Source organism: Miniopterus schreibersii, assembly GCF_964146895.1.
Source record: "Miniopterus schreibersii genome assembly, chromosome: 1".
NCBI lineage: Eukaryota > Metazoa > Chordata > Mammalia > Chiroptera > Miniopteridae > Miniopterus > Miniopterus schreibersii.
This window is the reverse complement of record NC_138101.1, coordinates 49,465,892-49,486,186: the sequence shown is the minus strand read 5'-3', so window position 1 is coordinate 49,486,186 and position 20,295 is coordinate 49,465,892. Positions and strand designations below refer to the sequence as shown.

General features: G+C 38.6%; 1 protein-coding gene across 1 annotated transcript in view; it reads right to left on the bottom strand.

Annotated features, from left to right (window-relative positions):
- Positions 1-20,295, bottom strand: part of CDS1 (CDP-diacylglycerol synthase 1) — a 55,604-nt gene that overhangs the window by 7,983 nt on the left and 27,326 nt on the right. The window contains exons 4-11 of the mRNA XM_081156292.1: positions 19,983-20,080; positions 17,736-17,875; positions 9,409-9,467; positions 7,664-7,746; positions 6,216-6,303; positions 4,159-4,227; positions 2,157-2,309; positions 406-525 (exon numbers count right to left, since the gene is read on the bottom strand). Of these exons, the coding sequence (XP_081012418.1) occupies positions 406-525; positions 2,157-2,309; positions 4,159-4,227; positions 6,216-6,303; positions 7,664-7,746; positions 9,409-9,467; positions 17,736-17,875; positions 19,983-20,080 (810 nt within the window). The remainder of the gene's footprint in view (positions 1-405; positions 526-2,156; positions 2,310-4,158; positions 4,228-6,215; positions 6,304-7,663; positions 7,747-9,408; positions 9,468-17,735; positions 17,876-19,982; positions 20,081-20,295) is intronic.

Below are 20,295 nucleotides of genomic sequence, written 5' to 3'. Positions count from 1 at the left end.
AAATAAGTAACATGCCCACTCATTGATATATTGTCTACCAGGCTTTCCCAAGATGATGGCAGAGTTCAGAGGTGAGTAGTTAGGATATGATTAATAAACACAGGATTTTACAGAAAAGGTTTGCTGACCCCTGATGTAGTAAATGGGCAGCTACATATTCAAAGGCTTCCCTGTCTCTCCCTTGAAGTGAGACTGTGGCAGGCATCAATCTTCAGAGAATTCATGGCTGGACTCTAGGATGAGCACCTGAAGGACCAAGATTCTGTGCTTGTCCCCAATTAAGTAACACTTGCCATTTCTACAAAAAAGGCTGACACAAGGGGCTTAATGTGTGAGACCAACGGAGAACCGAATTCCAACTTTATTACATTTTCTAATAATGTAAAAAAGAACCTGAACACATACCTTGATTTTGAAAGCTCTTTTGAATCCGCTGGCAAAGAAGCCTCCAAAGGGGCCGATCAAAGATGCAAATGTTGAAAGAGCAATGCTGTGGATCTGGAAAGGATACAAGCTCACTCTTTCCTAAAGAGGAAGAAAAGAGGGGAGGTTGTATTTGAACATGTCACCTAATCTAAGAACAATGAGTCAAAGCATATACCACATTTTTGTTAATTTTACAAACTTTCAAGCTCCTGGGAGAAAAACACTGCAAGCTCTCGTTACCATCCTGTTCTTAGCCAGCACTCTCATGCCCTCTGTATGCACAGTGACAGTGCCTGGCACACCGAAACCTAGCAGCTGGCAGGCCACTGTCTAATGCATCTAGAAATTTCTACAACACTTGAGCTGTAGACTTACCAAGAGTCAGCTGAGTTAACTTCTGAATTTGTTTTTTACCAGTAGTGCTTTGTTTTTGTAATTATGTAATGTATTTAAATTCTGTATTTTATTTCACTTTAACTTTATATGACAAAGTGAGGGAAAAGTTGGTCTTTCTCTTAATACTAAGTTAAATGCTATGGAAACACATGAAAATAAGTTGCTTTAAAAAGTGCATCAGTAAGACAATTATAAAAGATTTGCGGAGATCATAAAAACAGAGAATTCTGCAGATTGTTCTGTGAATGCTTAGTTCTTGCTCCACTTTATTTTTTTCCTTGCTCCACTTTAAAGAAACTGAAACTACAAACTCTCGACTGTGCATAGCAGGTGTGGTTTAACAACCATTATTGGGAACACCAATCTTTGGACCTGTTCTCAAAGCAACGGCCTTGCTCCTAATCAAAGACTGGCAGTATCCAAAGTTTTATAGCAGATAACAGATAGCCTGGACATGGAAAACATTCTTGGAATCCATGTACTGAGCACTCAAGGACAGAAATAATTTATTCTTCTCAAAAGTTATGGACTTTAGCCGGCCGGGCGTGGCTCAGCGGTTGAGTGTCGACCTAGGATCCAGGCGATCGGGGTTCAATTCCAGGTCAGGGCACATGCCCGGGTTGCGGGCTCGACCCCCAGTTGGGGGCGTGCAGGAGGCAGCCGATCAATGACTCTCTCATCAATGATGTTTCTCTCTCTCTCTTTCCCTCTCCTTTCCTCTCTCTGAAATCAACAGATACGTTTAAAAAAAAAAAAAAGTTATGGACTTGAGTTAAAAATAAAATGTTTCAGATACACATATATACTCGAGTGTAGACACACAATTATTTGATTCCCCATTTCAAGTAACACATCAGCAGAGTTCTGCATGTCACATCCTTCAGTGTAAGGCCTTGAGGGAAACTGGGTTTTCGAAGCAGCAGCTTTCTTTACTAGCAAAGGTCCCCTGAAAAATCAAGCAATCTTTGAGCTGGTAAATTTTAATTAATTTTTAAATTTAGCCAATTCATGCCAATTACCTGTGAAACTTATTGTAACTCATCCAATTTGTAGAAATCTAAGGAATATTTTTAAATGTCCTCAAAACAAATATAAGATAAATTAACATTATTCAAACCATTAGGCAAGTAAATTCCTAAGAAAAACAAGTGTATGATAGTAATACCCATTTTATGTTCCAGAAAGGGAAATTACAAAGGGCTAGACTACATCACTGATGCCAAGCAGACTGTGAAACCACTTCTGCATCAGAGAATGAAAAACTCTACATTAGTCAATTTCTTATAAAAACCTTAACCTTTGGGATAGAGGACCCAGACCCACGTTGACCTTACCCGTCGCAGCACTGCCCTTAGGAAGGGAGGGAGGGAATAACTTTGGAGCTGGAAGAGCTCTGAGGGCTCACACTCCGTGACAAAGGAGTTCACGTCGCTCCGGTACTCCACTGGACAGACGAAGTACTGGTACTTGGACAGCACGTAGGCGGCCTGAGTAACAAAGCCAGAGTTCATGAAACATTGGGGAAAACTGTGTGAGTGTGTGTTTTGTGTCAGCAGGAAGGTCACAGATAGAATGCCTACGTTTCTTCGCATTCACACTCGACGGTCAAAACTGGCCCAATAAAAGACTTTGCAAAGTCACTGGGAAAACCAAAGGCCTTTGGGAAATCGATGAGATTATCTCGATATGACCACAATTAAAAGAGGGAAGAGGAGAGAAAAAAAGCAGCTGATTTAAACATTCAAACAAGGTTTTACTTTTCTAGAGTATGCATAACTAACATTAGCAGAAGCCAGTAATTACTAAGGTATGGGAGAGTACAGGACTGAAGTTCTTTGCATAAATGTTATATTAATTTAATTTCATAAATTATTAAATAACCAGTGACTTCAAATTACTAAAAAAAAAAAGTACAGATGAAAAACACCTTTGTTCTTAACCAACCCAGAAGACTTCGACTACACTGGTCTTTCCCTGACCACAACAATGCAATTTTTAATATAGCTGTTCTCAGCCATGGAAGAAGATACATAAAACAAAACTTCATTTTAAATTTAAATTGTTAGACAACATTTTATTTTATTTTATTTTGCAGCCACTCATCCCATTATATTGCTCAGGAATGGTTAACAGAAGTGCAAATTGACACTAGGAATGGTAATAAACTGATTTTGCTTTTAACCAGTTTCCTCAAAATTACTTATTAAAAAATATATACTGTGCCTCCTCATTATTTTTGTCATACATTTCATTCTTACAGGGTAGCTGTTTATTTTCTTCCAATGACATGGTTCTTCCTGTAGTATTTCTAATTACTCTTTAACAATACCAAATTCTTGGAGCATTATTTAACTTAACTATGTTCTAATTCTCCCCTGTTTTGTGATGTGTAAACATTGGACAGGATCAGTTCCCTTTTCACTATTCTGTTTATGAATCATTGTCTCATCAATATTCTGCAACATAAGCACTGACTGGATTAGTTTTGTTGGATCCTACTGGAATTTTCACTGAGAATGAAGTCAACCTGCTAATTAAACAGAGGAATTATGATAGTTTTCCATCCAGGAACCTGATACATTTTCATATATTTGCTCTCTTTCAAAGCTCCATGCTGTTTCTAGTTACTCTATATTTGGCTGTGGAATATATTCTAGAACTGTCAGGGACTACACTTTTAAAAAATTTAACTTCCTAACAGTAATTTTTAAATATATTTATCTTACATCCAGCCATTTTACTGTATCTTTATTGATTCTTATGAGATAACTTTTAACAAAAACCTACATTCCATAACTGTAAACTAATTTTTAAAACATTAACAAGACCCATTAATTCATGGCTAAATGTGAACATCAATTAATTTTAACAAACTTTTCCTGCACGCTGGGCTCACAGCCTCAAGCACTTGCTTAGTCAAGTAGCAGCATGTGTAAGGCAGGCAGAGCTCCTCAACATCATTTGTATTCTCTGCTTTTACTCAAGGCCACCACCTGTCCCAGCACCTGTGTCCCCCACAGGACACAACAGCTGTTCGAAACTGCCAGAACACAACAGCACAGCAGAGGGTCTCAAGGCCTCATTGTACATTAGAATCAACTGGGGGAGTTAATTGCCCTGGGATGGGGCTGGGACATACATATGGAATAAGCTCCCCAGGTGACTCCGATATGAGGCCAGGATGAGAGCTACTGGGGTACAGAATAGATTCTGTTTAGAGGGTTTCAATAAATACATTATTAGCATTTTGTGGCTTAATTCTTTCAGGTTTAGGATAGACTGATAAACTTGCTACCATTTTTCAAAATATAAAATATAAATCTTAGTAAAACTCACAATGAATCCAAACACGACTGTGGAAAAGAAACCGCCAATGAATCCTTCCCAAGTCTTTTTAGGAGACAGCTAGAAAAGGCCAAATAAAATTAAAGAGAGTTACTGCACTCACCAAGCACAATACATATGCAAGCTCTGTTTGATGAATGCCCCCAGCACCTTGTACATCTTCCTGGAATGGCTCTGCAACCCTTTCCCCTTCATCCCATGATCCCAATTCATTTGTACAAACTTCTCTAGTAGTATGTAACACATATCAGGCCCTGACATTTGACATGCACCAAAACCAGAATGAGCCTCACTAAACACGGACACTGCAGCACACCAGGCTTCCGCGTATTCCCCAAAAGGTCATGCAGACAATGCGCCTCTTTCTCAGATGGCCAAACGGTCCACGGCCCCAGATACGGTATTTGCTCCCCAAGTGTTTGCATGCCCTTCTCCCTCTGGGCACCCTCTATGTCTGTCTCCACGAGGAAAGGAAAATATTGTGCTTCTAACAATAGCTACTGTTTGTTTCAGATGAGAGCCACTGTTTCTCAGTTAATGAGGCTGTCAGGGAGAGGAGTCGGGAGGACGCTCTGGAACCTGGTGGTGCAGGGGCAGGAGGGGAAGGCTCAGGGGTGCCCTGCAAAGCGAGGACTGGTGTGTGGGGAGCTGTGCTCAGATCACTGACGGCTTCTGTGATGAAGCTTTCAGTGGAACAATAGGGATAGAATCCAAATAAAGATCCCAGGGAAGTGTCTGCAGATGGAAACGGGTGAGAGTTAAGCTACACGAGCTCCATACAGACTTCTTGTGATGTTCAAGCCAAGAGGGTCGGCAGAAATGGTTTCTTGACATATCTGATGATTCTGCCACAGCAACGGGGCTGATAACACCTTCTCCTAGGGTAACTTAGTATTATTGTCAGGAACTGGGAGCTGACTCAAATGCAAAAGTGCCTGCTGATTAAAGATAGGCTATCAAATTAAACTGTTCCACAGCATATTGACTTAGGGGTGAACTTAATTACATCTGAATATATTATGCAACTAATCCAGCCTAGTAAACTCATTACAACTCCAAGTTCAAAATCAGACAGTGAGAGTCGCTACAGCCGTAGCAGCCTCTCTAAAGGCCTCCTAAGCCAGGCACTTCTCAGCTGGCCTAGGAGCCTTGAATACTTAATCACTGCTCTGTGCTGGAGCAGCTTTAGACACCTAAGAAAAATACAGGATGTCGCCCCAAAATGTACACACACACTTTGAATAATTATAAAGGCAGTGTTTATTAAAATAAACTTCATTTTCATTTAATAATCATCAGCTATTAAAGAGTACATACATTTTGAGGGGACACCCTGTATATAGCTTGCTTGTACCCCTATGGCTCAGCCTGATGCCATGTGCTGGGCTGCTGTGGGAAAGAATTTATGGAAGGGTTTTAAAGGACAAGTCTGCTCTTCCATAAAGACTGGTTTGATTCTTTCTTCCCCAAAATGGGAACTTACAAATTATTTGATTTCCTCCTTTGCCTGCAATGACAGTAAAAAGTCAAATCTAAGGCAAAACAAACATGGTCTGCTCACACGTACTTTCCTTTCCCTTATTTTATCTTTTCCTTATTACTTACATTATTAGTATTTTACTGTAGGGTCCCAATTTTTCTTAATGAGTTTGGGTGTAAGTCTTACAGTGGACACGAGTGTGTCAAGATGTTGGGATGCACACTTTCAACAGGTGTGGCGGAGGAGGGGACAGGGAGCCAGCTGGGGGAGCAGAGGCCAGGAAAGGCTTGTTTCTGGGGCTGCTGGGGAGCCGCGGGAAGGAGACCCGCACAGCAGCTGAGAAACCAGCAGAGAGGGGAGAGCCTCCCCGGGAGAGGGGAGCCGAAAGAACCGTCAGGGGCACCAGGCGGCCCCATCGGGAAACACACTCGCTGCCCAACTCTGGCTGCTACACGCAGCCAAAGGAGATCAAAGCCCCTCGGGAGCCAACGATGGGCAAAGCGCCAAGTCTCCAGTGGCGGATCTTTAAGGGTAGGGTCGTGGCTTGCTTGTGACATTTTATAATTACCTTAATTAATGGAGTTCTCCCAAAAAAGAATCCAAAAAGGTAAGCAGTTATGTCATTGCAGATAACACTGGATATTGGGACAAGGAACCTTTAAAAAAAAGTCAGTAGAAAAAAGTTCATATGATTAAGTGGCAAATATTTTATACAGCTTATGACTCATAATGAACCAATTTAATAATCCTTTGAATTACACTGCAGACTAGTCCAGAACATAACATTTGCCAAAACATTATTAGAAATATTAAATATCAACCAAATTTGCATGCTTAGAATTAAGCAGAGCAAAATCTATAAATAAATTAACATAGTAGGAAAATATTGCTAAGGAAGATACTAAATAATACATTTAATATTAAATAACAATTTCTATAACTGTGGACTTTCAAGTTTCATTTTTATGAGGAACAAGTTATAATAGTATAAACTATTTTTAAAATACTTTCATTGATTTTTTTTATAGAGGAAGGGAGAGGGAGAGAGAAACATCGATGAGAAAAGAATATTTAAAAAGCAGCCTTTCAAAATGGAAATGAGTCATTTGGTTTAGACAGAGTATAATCTGATAAAGTTATACCAAGCTCTTAATACAAATTCTCTCAGGAAAAATTATCAATTTTAATTCTATCTTAGCCTATAGTTACTAATTAAACCCTAGTAATTATACAGAACCTACTAATCTAATAACTTCCCCCCATCAATTAAAAGTTTACATATGGAAGATAATCTTAAATGATTCTAACTGTGCACACACCCCCAAACCCTTAGCTAAAAATCATGAAGCTGTCAAGGGAATAATTTATTTTAATAAAACCTCCTGTAAAGGATTTTAATTAATGTTTTTTTTAAATGTGGGGAAAATATGATCAAATTTCTTAAAATCATTTTTCTCCACTCTAATTTTTAACTAATAATTTTTGTAATATTAAACTAGGTTTTAACTTACAAAAATGCTTTCTGAATCTGCAAGCCTCTGCTATATAGCAAGCAACTCCATACACCTGAAATCTGAGCACCTCCTCCTATGCACAGGCACAGAACCGACCCCTTTCACCTGGAGAAAAGGCTTTGCCAGCACACTGCTGGCAGGCAAACGGTCAGGCTCTTCCTGCGTTCCACGTAAATAGCATGCTCTTTTTAAAAGCTATGCTTTTAAATATAAAAAGACATTCAAATGCAGTAAAACCTGAAAATGTAAATAATTGTTTGGAGCTTTTATAAGGACTTTCTTCATTTTACTTGGAACCTGAAAGAGGAATATTCCCAGTGAACAACGTGTTTGTCTTCCAGGTGTCAAAGAGTAAAATAAACAAAACCCAGTAAGGTGCTTTAAGGGAGTAGAGCAACAACAAACAGCACATTTTAGTAGAAATCTGAGACACCGTTCAATGTGAAAGAGCTTTAAAAATGCTACGACATAAATATAAAGCAGCATAATTCTGTCCCCTTACCATATCATGCCTTCAAACAGATTTTGGATGACAAGATGTGACTGAGTAACTGTTATCAGTAAAGTGACATGAGTCCATGCGAACTGTTAATAGCCCAACAACACAAAAGTTAGTGAACACGGGTGATCAGTGCAGCCAGGAAGCAAGAGTAACTTTTAAACACGAATTTCTAGCATGATTTTGGTTAAATTTTGTAAGATAAGGTCACACAAAATATATGTCGTTAGCAAATTATATTCATTTTGGTGCCTACTGAAACCTTAAAACCATGAAAATGTTTTAAAAAGTAATCATAATTTACACACAAATGGAATGCTTATAATAAAACTGAGATAAATTTTAAAAACATATAAAGAATAAACCATAGTCTCGAACCATCGGATTAAAATGATGAGAAACGTATGGTGCCATGGCATTGAGAGAGGAACGCTGTACCCTGTGCCCTGCAGTTATTAAACCTGCTAAACTCCATTCTTCTTCCAGAGTTCATTATGGTAACTTTGTCCCACAAAGAGTTATTTCGAAATGCAAATGATTCAAAACAGCAGAGACCAACTGCCCTTGAAGGCCGTCCTCTTGTACTGGAAAGCTGATCGTCACCGCTCTGCGCAACCGCAGCGGGGGCTTCAGATTTCCAAAGGCCTCCGTGTTTGATTCCACGCAGCCTGAGCCATGGCCTTCAGTGACTTTCAGCGTCATCGGTATGAGTGGAATGTGAATGGAACAAAGCTCGCGTTTCCACGTACCAGTGTCATCATGTTGATTGGAATTTATTACTTTTCAAAATCCTTAGATTTTTATTCATTCATAATAAATCTATTTTCTATTTCAGCAAATACTATATTGATGTTTTATTTTATTTTTATCTGCTTAAAGGATCCAATTCTCTTTTACCCTGGTTGCTTAAAAATGCATAAATGATTTTTTCCAATAGGCACCATTCATATTTTCATAGGAGATCCTATTAATTCTAATTTGTCTTGATGGTTTCTGGATTTTATATTGAGAATTTTATTCTTTTCCTTTCAACGTCTCCAGAAATTAGAAATTTAAGAAATATTATAATTTCTCAGCCAGAAGTCTTAATGGAAGAAAGCAAAGCATAAAGAATAGGAAATATATCCCAAATCCAAAACAAGCCTTACTAATACATGAATTCACAGATCTAAATACTGTGCTTTTCATTTTAGTCTTACAATTAGCTACCTTTTAAGGAAATAAAAAAAGCTCATCATACACAGTGATAAATTTCATAAAACACTGAACACCGTTCAATGATAAACTGAATAAAATACCGTAGTCCAAAAAGAACTGTGCAATTTTATGATTAACCATAGTTACCAAGAAAATATAGGCTTTGTTCCCTTTATACTCAAGTCAAACATAGTCAGTTACTTCCGTAGAAAAATATGGTAGAGGCTTCTCAGACTAACTATTCAGGAATCTATAGAAATGCTTCAAATTTCTACAAATTTAGGGAATCCAAATAATTGGTTTTAATTGTATAGCCTTTGAAAATCTTTTTTAAAAACGTTTTTAGGAAACTTTGAAAATAGTTAAAAATTTTAAATCCTCCAAAATGTTTCAACTTCAACCTTTAGTATTTAATAGTCAACCAAAACTGAAATATCCCTCACATTTAGGCATCAACTAGCAGATTGCATTTTATCTTCTCACTATGACAAAAATTAAAGGTAAGGGTTTCTATGATATGCGGTGACTACAGAATAGTGATGAACACATACCATATAAAACTGCAGTCGATAATGTTTCTTCACCAAGCTCAGCACAAACATGCAGAAACCTGCTCAAGAACAAAAACCATGAGCTTGTTGTGCAATTTGTTACAAAGTGTAAGATTCGCTGACTTCAAATCCACTTACTCATATGGCATCTCTCCTACTCTTATATTAAGCATGTTAAGGAAATATTTCTTGAGGGAAAAGACTGTATTCTCCAAAATGCATAGTACATTCCAATGCATAAATTCAATAAACATCCCCTGAATTAGTTAAGTAAATTAGTCTCTTGCTAATATGTAGAGATGGAAAAACAGATGTTAAATTTCAATTGAATAAAAGTATTTGCTGTATCAATCTATCAGGTATATGTATGGAATGTTTCAATTTCTGCATAATATAAAAATTAATAATAATTATTATGGCAGCTAACATCTATTGAATACTTATGTTCCAGGCTCTTGTCTAAGTATTTTACAAGTATTGACCCATTTAATCCTTCCAACATCCCTATGATGTTGGTACCTATTATCATAAGTCAATCGAAGAAAAATGCACAAAGGATGTTATTAATTTACTGAGTATCACAGGGCTAAAACACATTAAACCCTCAGATCCTAATGACCCTTAAGAGTCCGTGGTTCCCACAAACCACTATCAGCAAGATTCAGATTAAGAGTGACTTGAAATTTCTCAGAACTGTATTATAATAATTGTAGTAAAATATAATACTCAATTTCAAGATTTACAAACGGTATTAGTGTTTATATTTATATCCTACAAATTTATTACAATAAAATTTTACTAAATAAAAATTCTACCTAATTAACTGAAATATCTACCAAAATAATGGTAGCAAATATGAAACACTTTTTGCCCAATATATCAGTAAACTCCTAAAGATAAGTATTTTTTTTACAGAGGTAGATTTTGGAAATGCATATACCAAGTTTAATTTCAGATAAGTCACTCATGCATTCTATTCTGCAACGTCTTTACAGAGTGAATTCTGAGATAGAAAGTAGTCAACTAATGTATCCCATATGAAAGAAATACTAGACTTAGTACATATAAGTCATACTTACCAAGGCAATTCTACCCACTAGAGTAAGCAAGGCTGATACTACTCTGACCAGAGCTGTGAACCAAACAGCAGCTGCCTTTAGCTATATTTTGATGACTGATTTAAAATATCAGTGTAATACAAGGAAGGTGACAAAGGAAGAGAATGCATACTGGCTCCCAGATCCTACCTCACCTCCTACTAGACACCTACAGAGTAGTCTGACTGACTGAACTGCGAAAGAAATATAGAAACATTTTCTGTGTAGAGGCACAATTGAAATCCATTATGCCATTTTCTTGAGAGAAAGAGAGAGCGGGTGGGGAGGGATTAAAACATGGAATTTGTGGCACTGAAATCACCAGTAGTTCAAAAGACCTCTTTAAAATGATTGCTTTTCTTCTATAGCAGGTGGACTTATTTTGTGGCTCAAGCAATAATGTAATTACTATGCTGTTTTATGCCATTGGTCCACGGTTAAGGGGGCAAATGTAGATTGGACTTGGTTCAGAGAGAGGCTAATGGAGTAACAGCAGAGCAGAGACAAGGCAGATATTCTGTCCAAAAGGAACCCTCTGACCCTCCCAGCCAACCTTGGGAACCTCTCAACATCATTAACCAAGAATTATCTCCTCACAAATACTACTGCAACACATATGGTTTTCTCTGTCTTGAAATTATATAATACCATTCACTCTTAAGCATTTCTTCAAACAGAATTACCGGCAAATTTAATATTTTCCTAATGGTGATTTTATCCAGGACAGTCTTGGCAACTCACTTTTACCTGATCCCATCTCACCATTAAGTCAACCCGTGACATGCAGCTTTTCAGGATGCTCTAACAGACACATTAAGATAACACAGTTCTCTCGATTTGGGTGCAGGATATAAAGTGTTTTCCTAGCATAACTAAGGTTAAAGATTAATTTTAAAGAAAGGCAATCTGGAAACATGGTAGTCTTTTCTATCTAGCCCTGCTACTGCTGGTTTAGACTGCATTGTGTGTCCCAGGATCCAGTATTTTTTATTTGGATCCATAGTTTTACTTTTTCCCTAATTACAAATAGTATTTGTATGGTTATAGTTCCAATTAAAATCATAGGATTTATTATAGTATTGTAAATAAAAGCATTCACTGAAAAACACTTCCTAACATACAGTTCTTCATATGTAATTATGCTTAGTTACACTTACTGATCACCACATATGTACAGAGCACCGTGCCTGGTGCAGTCCACACCAAGATGTGTACATCCTGTTGCCTAGCAACGAGGAGTTCCCAGGTAGGTGGGAAGAGCCAGTGACCCAACGGACTAAAGGGAGGCCGAGTCAAAAAGAGCAAAAGGGAATGAGATTTATAAAGTAGTCAGGAGAAGTAAAGTGGGAAAAACACATTAAAAAGTCCAAAAGATGGGATAGAGGAATTTCAGAAAAGTTGACAATAAAAAAAAACAACTTATTAGAACACTTAAGATGCACCAGACAGAAGATACAAAAATCAAAATAAGATAAGCATTCCCATTCAAGGAGCTCATAATCTAGCTGAAGAGGCAGAAAATATAAAGAAATAATAAAGCTGTTCTTTAAATTTACTATTGGTGATTAACCAATTCAGTAAACACATGTAGTCCTGATTTCAACAGACAGTAAGATAGACCCAGATGAAATAATGGAGCTTACTGACTCATCCCTCATTCTTTCATGTGGCTGTATTTTTTTCATTACACTTACATAACTAATCAAAATGCCAAAATGTTTCAAACATCATGTTAATTAGATTCAGAAGCACACAGCACTGTGTGTGCCCATATTCAGACACTAGGCTACATCTGAGTTATTTAAAAATGGTTTTAAGTGATTATGCATTGTAGAAATTGTCATAGCTAAGACAAAAGTTTTCTATTAATCTTTGTGGTGAGTTTAAGGTATTGAAGAGTAGCATGTATATAGCTTCTAATCATCTTTAATTCAAAAATTACAAGTGGTTCTGCAGATACAATCCCTTGTGAGTAGTTATTTGTGACATCTTTCTAAAGAATTCATCAACATCCTTTGAGATCAGGACGTTTGGGGGAAAATTCTAAATGATATATAAATTTTTGCTATAATTTAATTTTATATGTCCACTGGTCTCATTGAATTCAAAATATCATACTCAAGTCTCAAGGGTTTTTAAAAGGAAATAGAAAAAGTTAGCCATGCATAAATACAAGTAAAATAAAATCACCATTTGGCTAAAGAGATAGGCAATGATAAGAGGGGTAAACAACTTAAACTTACTCTACCATCACTACCAGACGTGTAATCACACAGCTGCTCTGGTTTCTAAAGAGCCCCAAATCCAAATCACAAAGATCTTCAAAAAATATCTCTAGACTCTAAAGAAAATATTTGTCCTATTACTTTCACTCTCACTGATTTTTCTCTTTGCTATCAGTTAAATTCATTTTACAACAAAATTACCTAATTGTCAAAATGACTTCCAGGTCCTAGTCAGAAAGTCATTTTGTATATTTAACAAGACATTTAATCTTGTGGGCTGTGGAGAGGGGGTCAGACCTGAGATACCTACATTCCTACATTTTATTTTAATAAAATTCAATGTCAATGAAATAGCTTGTGCTGTCTCTGCTTTTTAAATTTGCTAAGACCTATACTTTCCAAAGTCAAGGGAAAAAAAATATAAACCTGGTTGGGATTTCTGTCTTAAAATGGCAGCTTGACTGCATGCATTTATTTCTATTCTGTTCCAGCAACCCACTGAAATAACCAAAAGAAATTAAGGCAAAACCCACAGAGCAAGAAAACAATAAAGATAAAACCCACAGAGCCAAGAGAACTGAAGAAATGACAAGGAAAACAGAGGAGAAATGGCTGCAAAATTTAGAAGCTGGGAAAGACACTGGACAACTTTTGGCAGACCTAAGAAATCAGGGACAGCGAGTAGTATTTTCTAGAGAAAACTGAGCAGAAAAGTCTCAATGGAAGGCAAGGGTAAGGCCTGGGCTTCTAAACTAGAACATTAAGCAAAAGTCTCCTAATAATAAGGATAAAAATATTTTTAGACATTTACCTTCTAAGCACATTTCATAGGAAACAACTGGAGGCCATGTTTCCAGCAATATGAGGGTGTAAACCCAGAAACTGGAAGGCACAGGAGAGAAGAAAGGAGGCGGCCAAATCATGAGCACAGGTGCTCAGCAGGCCTACCAGCAGCCAGTCCAAGTAGGAACACCACAGAAGGCTCTGGAACAGGGGTCTCCAGGAAAAAAGAGAACTGATACAGCTCTGATTTGTGTGAACATCTGAAGAAGCCACCAATAGATGTGGGACAGACCAGAAGGAAAAATTAAAGATTGCTCCACAGAAATTTACAACTGTGGAGAAAAGGTGAAACAGTTATTAGGTTTGAGAAAAATGAAATGTTATAAAAGAATGAAAATGTAATCATAGATGCAATACAAAGAGTGCTCTTTTAGACATCTGTTGAATGATGCAAATCTGACTTTTAAAAAGTATGTATCTAAATCAATATCTAAAATTTTTATATGATTGGGAAACTTTAATGAAAAATAAATCTATAATTCTAACTTTATTCTTAATCTAAAATCATAAAAAAAAAATGTGGCCCTGGCCAGTGTGGCTCAGTTGGCTAGAGTGCTATCCCGCAAGCCGAAAGGTTGCGGGTTCAATTCCCGATCAGGGCATAAACCTCGGTTGCGGGTGCGATCAGCGGTCAGGGCGAGTATGAGAGGGAACAGATCAGTGTTTCTCTCTATATACTCTTTTCTCTCTCTCTCCTCTCTCCCTCCCTCCCTCCTTCTCTACATATCCTCGGGTGAGGAGTAAAAAAACAAACATGTGGCATAGCATATTATAAACAAACATATGTAATATTTATATATAAACACATATATTGTAAATATATAATAAACCATGTCGGGGGGGGGGGGGAACTAAATAGGAACAAATGTGAAAGTTTCTTTGGAAATGATACTCTGTTATATCAATCGATATACTTAAAAGTTTCTTTACTACAATTTGCAAAGAAAATTTTCAAATATATGGAGCGGCTATTAAACAAGTACTTTTTAAAACCTCCATTAGGGAGTAATTGCTATTTAAGACTCTAATGAGAAACAATAACTTTTTACCTGGGACAATTAAAAAAAGAAGCTGGAAAGATGGCGGCAGACTAAGTGGAAGCTACACTGACACTCTCCCGGGACCAAACTGGAATTACAACTAAAATATAGAAAAATCACCCTGAATAATCAACTGCAACTGAAGATGAGCTGGAGAGCGCCCTCATAACCAAGGAGGAAAAGGGGAGACCACACAGAGACTGGTAGGAAGTGCGGAGGCGCGAGAGGGCTGGCTGGGCCCCCACAGGCAGCAGCTGAAGGTCCAGGGGGAGATCTCAGCTGTGGGGGTTCCCACTGAGGACTCTGGGGTCTGAACCCCAGGCTGGGCTTCCCAGCCCAGAGCACCAGCACTGAGAAAGGTGCCCACACAACATCTGGCTGTGAAAAGCAGCCGGGTTTCTATCTGCCAGAGAGAAATAGCTGGAAATGCAGGCACCCTCTTAAGAGCCAATGCACAAAGTTTCATGTGCAGTCACTCATCTTGGGGTCCAGCCGGGGGAGGGCAGAGTGGACTGGAGCTGTGTGAAAAAAATATAGAGTTGTGGGTTCTGGAGACAGAGCTCAGAGGGCACCCCTCTAGATTCCTGTACCGAGTCATTCCTCCATACTGCAGAGGCAGACATATACCTTCCAAGCAGCTTTTGCCTGAGGGAGAAACAATTTCCCCACCCTCCTGGAAAATCTCTTGCCCTACCCCATGGAGTTTCCACAGCCTGGGGCTCATTAAGAGAATCAGATTAATCAGCCTGCAGGCAGAGGCAGACTTCAGAGTGCTTTAAGTCTCTGCCTGATCTGCTTCTTGGAAAAGCAGACTTTGGTGTGCATCTTGGCCCTGTCCAAACACATCCAACCCCAACAGAGGGGACCTCAAGCAAGCCATGGGTTTTTGATAGCTCCAACCAGGGTATTCAAGACCAGTTGCAAACAGTGTCTGACACTGGCCTGCAACAGAAACCATCCAAAAAGACTGAGAGTCCTAACAGGCCTACCTAATACATAGAAACAAACACAAACAGGCAGCCAAAATGGGGAGACAAAAAAACAAGCCCCAAATGAAAGACAAGAGAAGTCCCCAGAAAAAGAGCTAAATGAAATAGATAAATGCAATCTATCAGATATAGAGTTCAGAATACTGATTGTAATGATGCTCAACAGCATGGAAAAAGATACGAAAACTATGAAGGAAATTAAGAATGACATAGCAGAAATACAGAATACACTGGAAGGAATAAACAGCAGGTTAGAGGAAGCTGAGGACTGGATCAGTGAATTAGAAGACAGGGTAGAAAAAAATCACTGAATCAGAGATCCAAAGAGAAAAAACAATTAAATAATACATGGACAGTCTAAGGGAGCTGTGGGACAACATGAAAATATAACAATATTTGCATCATAGGACTGCCAGAGGAGGTCAAAAGTAAGCAAGGGTTAGAGAATCTGTTTGAAGAAATAAGGGCAGAAAACTTCCCTAACCTGGTCAAGAAAAAAGTCACACAAGTTCAGGAAGCATAGAGAGCCCCAAGCAAGAAGAATCCAAAGAGGCCCACGTCCAGACACCTCATAATTAAAATGTCAAAAATTCAAGACAAAGAGAGAATTTTAAAGGCAGCAAGAGAAAAGCAATCTGTTACCTACAAAGGAGCTCCCATAGGGCTGTCAGCTGACTTCTCCTCAGAAACTCTACAGGCCAGAAGGGAATGGCATGAAGCATTCAAGGTAATGCAAAACAAGGATCTGAAACCAAGACTACTCTATCCAGCAAGGCTATCGTTCAAAAGAGATGCTGAAATAAAGGGCTTCCCAGACACAAAAGGCTAAAGGAGTTTATCACTACAAAACCAGCATTGCAGGAAATGTTAAAGTGACTACTGTAATTAGAAGTAGAAATAGAAGCACTGCAAGAAATGTTAAAGGGACTGCTGTAATAATAAGAAGAAACATAGAGAAAAACATAGGCATAAAGAATTAAAATGGCAATAAATAAGGACCTATCGATAATAACCTTAAGGACTTTAAGGGAGAGATCAATAGTAACACAGTCCTAGTCATGGTCTTTAACACCCCACTGACTTCACTGGATAGATCTTCCAGACAAAAAGTCTACACAGAAATAGTGACTCTAAATGGCACATTAGATCAAATGGATTTAATGGCTATTTACAGAACCTTCCACCCCAAAAGTGCAGAATATACATTCCTCTCAAGTGCACATGGGTCATTCTCAAAGAAAGACCATATGTTAGAACAAAAAACAAGTCTCTACAAGTTTAAGAAGATTGAAATCATATCAAGCATCTCAGATCACAAGGGTATGAAATTAGAAATCAACTACAGTAAAAGCACTCAAAAACATTCAAACACATGGAGGCTAAATTACATATTATAAAACAATGAATGGGTTACCAATAAGGTCAGGAAAGAAATAAAAAATGTCCTGGAAACAAATGAAAATGAACACACAACAACCCAAAATCTATGGGACACAGCAAAAGCAGTCCTAAAAGGGAAGTTCATAGCACTACAGGCCTACCTCAAAAAGTAAGAAAATGTTTAGTAAACTATCTAACCCTACAGCTTAAAGAATTAAAAGGCTCCCCTGTGAAGCTGTCCAGACCAGGGCTTTTGTTTGCTGGGAGTTTTTTTTTATTACTGCTTCGATTTCATCAGTTGCTATTGGCCTATTCAGGTTTTCTGATTCTTCACGATTCACTTTTACATAATCTCACTCATATGTGGAATCTAATAAAACAGACTGAGGAACAGAATAGGTGCAGAGGGATAGAAGCATGGAACAGACTGACGAATCTCAGTGGGAAAGCAGGGGTTGGGGAGTGGGTGGGGAGAGAGTAATCAAAGAACTTATGTGCATATATGCATAACCCATGGACACAGGCAATAGTGTGGTAAAAGCCAGTGGGGGGCAGATGTGGGGTGGAGGGGATTAATGGAGGAAAAAAAGGGGTGATATCTCTAATACTTTCAACAATGAAGATAATTTTTTTTTTAAAAAAAGCTGGATTAAAATATAACAAAGGATGTTATGAATTTAAGTAACATAAATAAAAATAAACATGTGAAATATATCAGCTACATATCAATAGAGAATGTTTCCTTTAACTTACCTGCCAGATACAGAGCAAATGATATAAATCTATGGTAGCGAATGAGGAACTGAAGCTGCTCTTCTCTTTGAACAAATGTAGCAAAATAATCAGCTACAGTCTCTCCATAGAAAAAATAGTTTACACAGAGTAGAAAGTACCTGTAATTTAAAAAGTTAGTTAGCTTTTTTATATTTGAAGCATTTCCCCTTCAAATTCCATAAAACTATACATTTTGATGAAGATACAAAGATCAAAACCAAGTTCAGAAGACCAGTTCAGGATACAGGCCCCCAAAATGCTTTTATCCTGTTTTAAACTTAATTTCAAAATTACCTGTCAACAAAAGTTTATTGAATATAATTTATACCTTTACTTAGCTCAAAATCTCATGCTGGAGACAGATAATTAGGAAATATAGAAAATACTTTCAACCTCTCCCCCCCACCTCTCTCCTTCGCTCCGTCTTTCCTCTAATTACTCACAGCTCATGCTTTTTAATAGTAGAGATCCTAAGCCAAATTCCCACCTGCCCCGCACATGCTGGCATCTTCCTCCCTCTCCTCAATGTTCCAGATGGACTCCTGTGGAGCAGCGATTTTTAAGGGGTAGCAGTGGGGATGGGAGCTAGCAGCAGGTAAAAATCTCCAGTAGAAACTTTCAAAAACTATATAACTTCCATCCCTCCTCCAAGGTCTAGTATATCTTTTCCCCCAGGGAAAGGTTGAACCCATGAGATTTTGCTGATGGGAGCTTGTGTGAGCCAGGGAAAAAGGCTGGGAAACACTGCCTTAGGGTTCCTAGTAAGTGCCCCACCCTCTGAAGGGCACAGTGGTAGGTGGCCTGGAGAGCAGGAAAGGAAAGGGGTGGCTTCCCTCTGGATCTCACAGGTGGAATTCGGCCCCACTGTTCTGAAAAAGTAAAGGGCAAGCATTCTCATGTCTATCAGCTGTGCTACCGTTTTTCCATTCCCCTACATTGGAAACTGTCTTCGACTCCTCTAGGAGGCTATCAAGGCCTACTTTGGCCCAACCAGGACAACCATCTGCCCACTCTTCCCGAATAAATACCCTCTGCTCATGGGGACAGGAACGTCACCATCTGGGGCACACGCCTCCTCACTCCCACACCTCGAACATGCCAACCAGAACACCCCTCTCTCTCAGGAGCCAACAGGTTCTCTCTCACCCTCTCCGTGAGTCACCTACAATCACTGGAGCCTACCCTGACCTACCCTCTTCCCTAACTTAGAATCAATCCTGCAAGGTTTCACATTTAATTAGTCTCCCACTACACTTCATCCACCTAACTTTTCCTGTGCACTCTGACACTCAGGGAGAAAAATCAGCTATTACCAAAGCCAAGAAACCATTTTTTCACTATTCTGAACCCCAAAGGTGATACATTTGTTTGAATAAGATGCTGGCCCCTCTGGCTGATACTAATCAAACAGCTATGTTCAAAGGCCTGACCAAGTAGGTTACTCATGAACTATCATAGTACCATGTTTCCTGGTCAGGGTCTTGATAACTAAGGATTACCCCTGGATATTTTATGTTACTAATTTTTAAATTGCATTTGTGCACATACAATATTTCATGGGCTGGTAAGTTAGCCAGTGCTATTTACAAGGGGGCCTTACACACTGCATCAGAGTCTTCCGCATGCCTGCCCTGCCTGCCTATCCTTCAGGTTGCATGTCATGGGGCCCGAAGCCTGAAGAGGAGACCAAACCAGAGCAACAAAGGTGGGGTCACCCTCTCCTCCCACTGCCCCTCCCCACCCTGGGCCTATGGAGAGGGTGGGGCAGATTGAAGGGGCAGAGATGGGAGACAGACGTTCAGCTTGGACTTTCCCCCTTGAATAAACCATTGATCAACTCAACTGAGGGGGGAAAAAGCAAAAGATTACACATTTGCAACATTTCACAAAATGAAACTTATGCTAAAATTGTAATTATAAAGCATATAAAGTGTGTCCAATATTGAGGCTTGTTTTTTTAAACAGGACAAGAATGGTGTATACATTGTACATAAATTAGATATCTCTACAAAGAGTGAAAGATGAGCTATGAAAATTGTTGTGCTGGAATGAGAAAGCTGAAGGTGATTTTCCTCTTTTCAAAATTCAATTGCATTTTAAAAACTTATCTTTCTCCAAAATCAATCTATAACATCAACTCTGTGGATACTAACGGATCAGAATGCCTCCCTCACAAGCTTGATAAGAGAGTCAGACTTTCATATCTGAGGGCTCCAAGTCACTTACCAGCTGAGTGTTCTGAACCATGGCAGGTCGTAGGAACGATAGACTCTGTAACCTATGGTGATAATTTCATGGAAGCATTTCACTTGGATGCCCAGAACCTGAAACCAAGAGAAAACACTGACTGACATACATTTCTCAGTGTTTACATTTGTGCTTCATCGTTTAATAAGTAGCTTGTTGTCATGTGTATTTTAGCCTATTCATTTTTAATTATTCTAAATGTCAGTAGCAAAAATTCAATACTTGACGTCTCTAAACTCAAGTGATGTCCCGTGGGGTGAGCAAAACAAGGTTTTATAGAGAGATCCTTCCT